At 47.3% G+C, this 9,056-nt stretch overlaps 1 protein-coding gene across 1 annotated transcript in view; it reads left to right on the forward strand.

Moving 5' to 3' along the window:
• OLA1 (Obg like ATPase 1) overlaps positions 1–4,854 on the forward strand; it is a 67,384-nt gene extending 62,530 nt beyond the window's left edge. The window contains exons 8-11 of the mRNA XM_061563265.1: positions 304–444; positions 921–1,017; positions 2,454–2,576; positions 3,695–4,854. Coding sequence (XP_061419249.1) covers positions 304–444; positions 921–1,017; positions 2,454–2,576; positions 3,695–3,796 — 463 coding nt within the window. The 3' untranslated portion in view covers positions 3,797–4,854. The remainder of the gene's footprint in view (positions 1–303; positions 445–920; positions 1,018–2,453; positions 2,577–3,694) is intronic.
• Positions 4,855–9,056: the final 4,202 nt, after the last annotated feature.

Genomic DNA, 9,056 nt, shown 5'->3' on the forward strand with positions numbered 1-9,056 from the left:
CATCGATGATAACTCTCGTCAACATGGTCCAGTATGAGCGAACCTGCATTGTAAATGCGTGTCGCTCATCTCGGGACTTTCTCTCTTGAAAACTGGGCAAATTAACCAAAGATTTGCCCAAAGCTTGGAGAGACACACTGGGTCAAGAGGATTGCTTTAAAATAGTCAAATGAATTTGGCTTCACAGCTACCCATTAGCTTCCATGCTGCTAATTAAACACTTTGTAAAAAGACAGGCGCAGTCGCGAGATTTCCTAATTATTGCGTGCGCGTGCTTGCTTGTGAATCTCGCTTGCGCCGCAGGTTGATCAAAATCAAGGAGTGGGTGGACAAGAACGACCCCGGTGCCGTGCTCATCCCCTTCAGCGGCGCGCTTGAGCTCAAACTCCAGGAGATGACGGACGAGGAGAAGGAGAAGTACCTGACCGAGGTCAAGACCACCAGGTGCGATCCCTGGCCCAGGAGTGGAACTGTGTGTCCGGGACCAGCAGGTGGCTGGGCATCCAGTGATTTATATCACGGTTGCAAAGCATAAAGCCTGAAGGCCCATAAAACGCCAGCGGCAACCAGCACTATTAAAGTTGGAATAGATAACAGTTAATACGTTTTCTTGAATTGGGTAAGGTTATAGGAACTTCAGAAAAGTGACGTCGGGAGTGAATTCTAACATGGAGCAGTGTGAGGGAAGAGGCAGAAAGCAAAGTGTTGTGAGCTGCAGTGTATTGGTTGAATATTGAGGGGAAGCCTTTATCATTGGCTGATGATAAAAGTATTATGTTTCCCTTTTAATTCCTGTTTACAAACGAATCTGAAGCGAACACGCTCCAGGGATGGCTTTGACATTGATGCCTGTGCTGTTGGTGTAGGCGTCACGTCATGTTTACAAATCTGCTCACTCTTCTCCTCCCATGTGTGCCCAGCGCTCTGACAAAGATCATCAAGACGGGATACGCGGCCCTGCAGCTCGAGTACTTCTTCACGGCGGGACCCGACGAGGTCAGGGCGTGGACCATACGGGTGAGTCAGCCGTGCCTGGCCAAAGAGAGTGGTACAAAAACAACGACTACAGTTAGAATTGGCGTAGCGTCAAAAATGCAGTCGTGTCTCAAGACGCAGCTGTGAACATAAAGAATAGAAGCCAGTTTGGGTGTCAGGGTAGGGAAACATGGGAGAGAGGAGAGAGGGCAGCACTGCAGCACAACTCAGGTCCAAACAACAATGACGCCAAGCTCCAGTGACAGCCGGGACAGCACCCAATAAGGTCCTGGGGTATCCTTGGGGGGGCAAAGATCTACAATGGGTCCCAGGGCATCCTTGGGGGGGAGGGGAGGGTGGGAGGGGTCCCGGGCCCATTCACCAACGAGTCCCAGAGGAGATCTCATGGGGATTCATTGATTAAAATTGATTCCTGCACTGACCATGCACGCATTGAATTGTACGTGTAAGAATCGATTGTTTTAGAATCACGCTTTTTTTTGTAAATAGTTTACCTTATGCTCTTAATTTTTTTTATATAAAACAACCGAGACGTGGTGTTAAAGAGAGGGTACAAATGATACATTATGAAGGCGAAACAAACAAGATGGTTTAGCCCAGGTACAGAGTACAAGGAAGTACATACAAGACCGTACAAACAAATCAGTACAAACGAAGACAGATGGTAATCCATACATTACAAAGGGCACACATGACACAGACAGTACAAAGAGATGGGTTTACACAAGACAGTGTGGACAAAACAGTGTACAGGGAGTTGAGACTAATCGCACTTCCAATTAGCACAATTGGCTACGTGCGGTATGAAAGAAGTTTAACATATACACTATGGGGACCTCATTTGCCAGTAAAAAATATGATAATTGGTTCTTTACCCTTCTATCTGGCAACAAAACTGACACCTTTTTACAAGGAGTCATGTTTGCATAGACCGCAATACCTGCAGTCATAAATACAAACAAAAGAAATAACTCTGATAATGTGCACTGTCCTTGAAGTTGATTGGTCCACACCCGAGACAGCTTTCCTTCGAGCCTAGTCTGGACCAATCAACTTCAAGGACAGTGCACATTATCAGAGTTATTTCTTTTGTTTGTATTTATGACTGCAGGTATTGCGGTCTATGCAAACATGACTCCTTGTAAAAAGGTGTCAGTTTTGTTGCCAGATAGAAGGGTAAAGAATCAATTATCAAGTTCAACATACATAAATAGATGAGGCTGTGCATACGTAGCAGTTGAAAATACTCAACAGTCGAGACAGATGTTGAGCCATCGTACAAATGAGATGGTGCAAGCAAGAGAAATATTTAATTCGTAATTATAATCGTTATCTCAAATGATGACAACGCATGCAGTCCCTTGGTGTGGGGGTAGGCCGCTGCATGCTTCGTGAGGGAATTATGAACTGTGTTAAAGTTGATGATGATGATGATGTTCGCTTCCTTCCGCTTGCAGAAGGGAACCAAGGCTCCTCAAGCGGCCGGAAAAATCCACACGGACTTTGAGAAGGGATTCATCATGGCCGAAGTCATGAAGTATGACGACTTCAAAGAGGAAGGCTCAGAAAATGCTGTCAAGGTGGGGTTACCTTTTCATCTGGAATATTTAAATATAAGTAACTAGCTTTACTACCCAGCTTCGCCTGAGACTTGGATTCTTGTCTTGGATTAATAGACGGCCTACGTGGAGGGTGGGGGGGGGGTGCGTGACGTCAGCAGGCACACTGCGTGACGCTGCCGCATGCGGGTGACATCACAGATGTGACATCACAGATGTGACGTCACCGCTTACTTGCCGTGCAAGATATATACATTATTGCACCCCCCCCACCCCCCCAAATTACAAAAGTCTATTTTTATACTTTTTGCATTGTGTACAGTCTGGAAGCTACCTACATGCCAAATTTAAAGTTTGTTGCATGTTGGGAAGTATGCTAAACATTTCGGACACACATTCACAAATGTGCCTTTTATATATATAGATAATGTGTCATCCTGAATGTGGGGGTTGACAGTCTTGGATCTCCATATTTTCTTGTCCTTTGTAGCATGTTGCACTTCATCTGTCCTTGAGAAGCAAACAACTTCAGTGTTGTTCAGACACTGATTTATTTGTCTCCAATGCTCGAGTTCGCCAAATCCAATGGCCTTGCTTCCTAACAGAGAAAATTCTCTCTCGGTTGTGAAGAATGCCCATACACGAAACGTCACCTATTACATACATTTTCCTCTTTACAGCAGCGTTATTGACGAATGTTTTGAGTTTTTTTTATCATTTTTGCTTGTGCACCATCGCCAACGCTGTACTACATATTTTTTGCATTGCCAAAAGAATGGCATCCAATTATTGTGCCTCAAGTATTGTACAACGATCAGAGAGCACAGCATCAATGGGACTCTTACCGCTCTATTTTGATATCGCACAATATATGCATGACGACACAGTATTTTTTGTTATAATTTCCCCACAGTTTTATCCCGATTGTCCTATTACAACTCTTCATGTTAGAAAACGGTCCATGGAAGCAGATCTCACAGAGCTACCTCTGAGATCCCTTCAAGTGACTTCCGTCGTGACGCAGTGCTTTAAAGTTACGCACAGTCACAATCCAAATGTTCACCGGTGCTCGCGGTCTCAGATTTCCGACACCATGACAACGCTGCTCTGCAATGCTTTGCGCACTGCTGTGCGTGCAGGGGGCTGGCAAGTACAGGCAGCAGGGACGCAACTACGTCGTCGAGGATGGAGACATCATCTTCTTCAAGTTCAACACGCCGTCGCAGCCTAAGAAGAAGTAACGCGAAGCGGTTCCGCGTGCAGGCCCCGGCGCTCGTGCTCACGAAAGCCCCTGCTTGATCGCTCCAGCTCGCCCGTGCTCACATCCGGCCCTCCGTGACACTAACTTCATGGATTTCAAACTTCACGGACTCAAAATGTGCACGCAAAGCATTTTTATCGACGCTCGGCAGCGTTTTTAAAGGAAATTGCGTGTAACGAGTGTACGCGGTTTTTTTTGTTTGCGTCGTTTACATCGTTGCCAAATTAGTGGCCGATATGCTAGTCACAGGTTTTATTTTGTGAGGGTATATAATTGGTGGCAACTTGTCGGCTTGGCTTAAAGGGACACTTTCCTGTGTTTCTCAGTCCGGCATTGGTACAGCCGTGATAAATAATGAGCGTTTAATTACTAAACCTGACAGTCTACAAAGCATTTCTTAACAAATCTAACATAGTCACACTGGCCATCCTCTCAATTGGCTGCAGTTACCACTGCTGTTATGGGATTTTATTTGTCTCGCAAAAGGGGACATCCAAATGCTATCTCTCTGGGTACACCGAGCAGCGCACAGTGGCTGTAACAATTCGTTGAGCAGCTGAAATGACCCGAGAGGCTCGGAGATTGGGCATCCTTGCATGTGTTGTGGAGATTTGGGGTGTTTGACGAGGCTTGCTGCGAATGTGGGTCAAGATCCGATCGAGGGGAGCCTCGACTTAAAAGATCAGCCCATCTTTTACGCTGGTATATTCACGTGAGCTTCATGCACCTACATTTCACTCGCATTTAACAAAAATGAGACTTTATTCATCATACCTGCCCCAGAAAGTAATGGCATAAATATTGTGTGACATGTCAAAAAATGATGTCAGAAAACGTTTGAAATATACCTTGAGAACTGCAATAAAAAGACGATGCTTTCAGAGAATCTGCAGACTGGAATGGTGCCAACAGGCCAAGCAGCGTACATACAATTTGACGATAATGCTGTCAAGCTGTGCATTCTTGGAGCCCCTCATCTTGAGGGGGCTCATCGAGACAGGGATGACCGCGTCTGGAAATAAAACAGCGATGGAAGTGCGTGCTGTGTCTTGTGCTCATTACATTACTCTGACCTCGATCGTAAAGTGGAGTTGCCACTCGACATGTAACGATTCAATGTCCCTCCCACCCCACAGAGATTCAATCAGTTGTCATGGTTCGTGGTTGCAAATCAGATTCAGCTATTTATTATTTTGTTATCTCCTTTTTACCATTTCATTGGTAGTTTTTAATTTGATATTGTTTCAGTACTGTCTCCTTCCCTCAACCTAATTATAATATTGCCCCATCATTGTCATAATTCGCAGAAATCGTATATAATTATCGAGATCTAGATAACATGCACATAGCATAGTGTAATAATGGATTTTAATCGATGAACCCTTGCTTCATGACATGCATAGTTGCTACTAGATAACCTCCATGCGCCTTTTGGCATCATCTGGTCGAACACCATGTGAGACTAGGCTCTAAGAAAAACTGTCTCGGGTGTGGACCAATCAATTTCAAGGACAGTGCATACATTATCAGAGTTTTCTTTTTGTTTGCATTTTGACCGCAAGTGTTGTGGTTAATGCAAACATGATCCCTTGTATAAAGGTGTCAGTTTTGTTGCCAGATAAATAAAAGGGTAAAAACCTATTACTAAACCTCCATAAAGACAATGTAAAAACTTAGGGAATAATCCTCAGTTTATTTCAGTTGGGCATAAAAGGTACAGAAGGCGTTCTTGATTTGGATCGCAAAAGCCCATTTGTCAAGCCATGTAAGAGCATTAATCACTGTTAAAGCTGCCTTTGTGAAACTAATCTCTTAAATGTTTAATACCGCACGGCTTAAGCGTGCAGTCAAGTAACAGTTCTGACGATTAAGCCCACTCTCTGGAGCAGCGATAAAAGGAGAATATGAACTCTTAAATGCACTGCTTCTCATGCCTCAAGTGGAGCCAGTTTTAATCAACCTCTGCATCTTCAGTGAATGTGCCGAGTGTGCAGTGGCCTAGAGTTTTAATGCCCTGCTAAACACGACATTGAGCCGTCCGCATAGACCGTGTTCTTTGCGGCATACTTAATGTGTTTTTTTTTCATATAAATAAATAGCGACCGGCAAATATTAAAACCCCTGTCTGTTTGCGGGCTCATTCTATTTGACCATGAGGTCTGTCTTGACTGCCATTAGGGTGACTGCCGGGAGCTTAGTGTCACGGGTTTTTAACTGGACAAGCCAATATGAAAGATCTTTTTGGGTAACCTCTATAATGAAATTGATGACAAGCCAGAAGTGTCTGCACAATGGCTGCACAATGAACTAAATAATCATCGTCAGATCTCTGAAGCTAATCAGGTCTAAGCCTGAGTTAGTGCATGCCTATGAGAGACCGCTTTAAATCCCTTTAATTTGCTCCAAAGTATTGGAGATAAAGGAGTCTAATTTTTGCAGGTGTCTGTGTGCCTGGGACCATTGGGAGGGACACGTGGGTGCTTGTGTGGGGTTTTCCTCTTTAGCAGCTTCAAGGCTGGGACAATCCATCATCAGGTCCACAATGTCTCAGCCCATGGCTCTTGAAGAGCACTCATCAAAGACGTGCACTTAGCCAATTGGACTCGCTGGACCACAACGGGGCATACATATGGATATGCAATCTAGTGTGCGTTTGTGCAAAAACGGGCTCCCTCTTTCTGGCTATGTTTCCACTGGAATGGTGCGAGTGAATGTGATGTTCTGCACATCTGCAATGTTTTGCATTACACTTTGCAGAAACGTTCATTTGCATTGGATAACGAATCGACATTTCCGAATTGGGGTCAAGTGGATTTTGGAGAGTTGCACAACTAAAAATGTATCTGAATTACACACGTTTGCATTGGACTTTATTGTCACTTGTTATACAGAGAACTAGTGATGTTTGTTGCTGACCGCTTGAGGTTTTGGACCTTTGTTCAGCAACCATAATTTAAAATATAGGATTAAACATTAGCAATGTCTGTAGGCAATTCACACTGAATCGGTCAAACTGAGATCCAGTGGTCAAGTGGAAAAACACAAATGTAATTGATTTGAAGAGAAAAATAATTTAGATTGTATAAGCGTATACAATAATTCGGCTGAAGGATTACATAATGCCCGCAGTTGGTGAATTTGTATGCATTGTACTGTAAATGGACGTTTGTTAAAAAATGTGCGGTTTTATTGTATTTAATATTTATCCGTCGGGGAGTGTGGCAACCTTGAGCATTTCAAGCACGAAGTTATGGTAAATGTAACGTGGTGTTTCTAGTTCCCCCATAGCAGTGAACATGGAATAGGGGATGTTATTATTATGTTGTATTGCTTCATTCGCTGAAGGGCATTTGCAGGCCAAGGGCACCACTCGTCATCATCGGCCACGATCAATCCGCTGCTGTAAGGAAGGCGTCACCAAGCCGACGTCACTCCTCCATCGTGATACAACGATCCACCCAACACTACGATTCTTGGTTAAACAAAAATATAATCTAAATCTTGGTAGATATGCATCTCTCGTGTCAGGCGCCTCTGTTAACGTTGAGCGCGACGCCCCCCCGTCAATCATCGCTCGCGTCACGTGACCCCCCCCCCCCTCATTCGGAAATCCCCTCGCGCCCCCCCTCCCCCAAGGTCACGTGGTATCCAGCCCGTGCCTCCATCAGCCCCTCCCCCCTCCGGTCACGTGGTCGGAACCACGCCCGGTTATGATCGCGCTCCTCCCCCCCCGATCCACGCGGACTTCCGGCGGTGACGTCACATCTCCAGAACCGGATGTCCGGTCATAGATCACGTGACACTCTAGGCTAATCCTCGTCCGCTAGGCCCGTGTGTAACGCGCGCTTCGGGACTCCTCCGCGGTCGCGTGCTCTTCTAGGCCAAGCCTCCGTCGCCTAGACCCGATCCGCGCGGGTTTGTTCGGCTTACGCCTCGCGCGCAGACCTCACGCGGTAAGCCGGTGCGGCGTGGAAGGTTAGTCCACCCCCCTACAACCGAGCTCTACGGGGCGAGCGTTACCGGACTCGACCAGCTCCGCCCCGCGGCGCGCGCGCGATCACGTGGCTGCTGACACTGTAGGGGCTACGGGCCTTCGTCGCGAGCGCGCATCTCTACAGAGTACAGTATTAGAGCCCCCCCCCACACTACCGCCCCCTGCCCAGCCCCGCCCTCTGGTGGTCACGTGGTGCCCTGGCCGAAGCCTGGTCACTAGGCCCGTGGTTCTTCTCCAAGCTCCGCCCCCTCTCTCTCTCGGTCACGTGACGAGACCAGTCACGGCGGTCACGTGGTGCAGAATCAAATTCAAATCTGCCCCCCCCCAACTCCCCCGCCTCCCCCCGGTCACGTGGTCGTAACGACTTTTCGCGCGTCTCCAACCTATGCGGTTCGTTTGGGGCTCTTATAAAATGTACAATTAGATTTTTAAAAATCGTACAAATTACGGGGGGTGTGGGTGTTGCAGGCCACTACGTGAACCGATGCAAATACACATTAATCATACGCGCTTTATATGTAACGTAAATCGATCCATCGGCAATGCTATTGAGTCAATATATACACACTTTGGTTCTTTCGGTAAAGTCACTTGGTATAAAATGAAATGTATACACACTTCAGCCCTGACCCACGGAGCGTGTAGCTCTGCTACCGTATACTTCGGATAAGTTGCTCCAAAAGGCAGGATTTCGGGTGTATTGATGAAGTTGTACAAATCTGCTGACGCACACTTTCACACAACCGGATAATTAAAATTCAAAATTCGTCACTAACACTGCCTTTAAAAAACACGTGCGACGTTTCGGACAACGGGCCTTCACAGCAAAGAGGTACTGTATTAGAAACTTTTTTAAAAAGTGTGGGGGGGGGAGGGCATGTGCGCGTTGTGTACGGAGACTACGGTACCCCCCCCCTCCTCGCGGGTCACGTGGTGCCGTCAGCAGCGTTCCAGCCGAAGCCCGCGCAGCCAGGCCGCGCCCCTCCCGCGAGCCCCTCCCCCCTCCTGCGAACTTCCCGCCCAAACCCCCCCCACCCGCGTGGTGACGTCAGCAACCGAAGCCTGCGCAGCAAGGCCGCCCCCTCCCCCCTCTCGCGAGCCCCTCCCCCGAGCTTCCCGCCCAAACCCCCCCCACCCGCGTGGTGACGTCAGCAACCGAAGCCTGCGCAGCCAGGCCGCCCCCTCTCGCGAGCCCCTCCCCCCTCTCGCGATCTTCCCGCCCAAACCCCCCCCCACCACCCCCCCC

The sequence above is a fragment of the Lethenteron reissneri genome, chromosome 31, assembly GCF_015708825.2.
Source record: "Lethenteron reissneri isolate LAM-NWPU_2019-01 chromosome 31, ASM1570882v1, whole genome shotgun sequence".
NCBI classification, from domain to species: Eukaryota; Metazoa; Chordata; class Hyperoartia; order Petromyzontiformes; family Petromyzontidae; genus Lethenteron; species Lethenteron reissneri.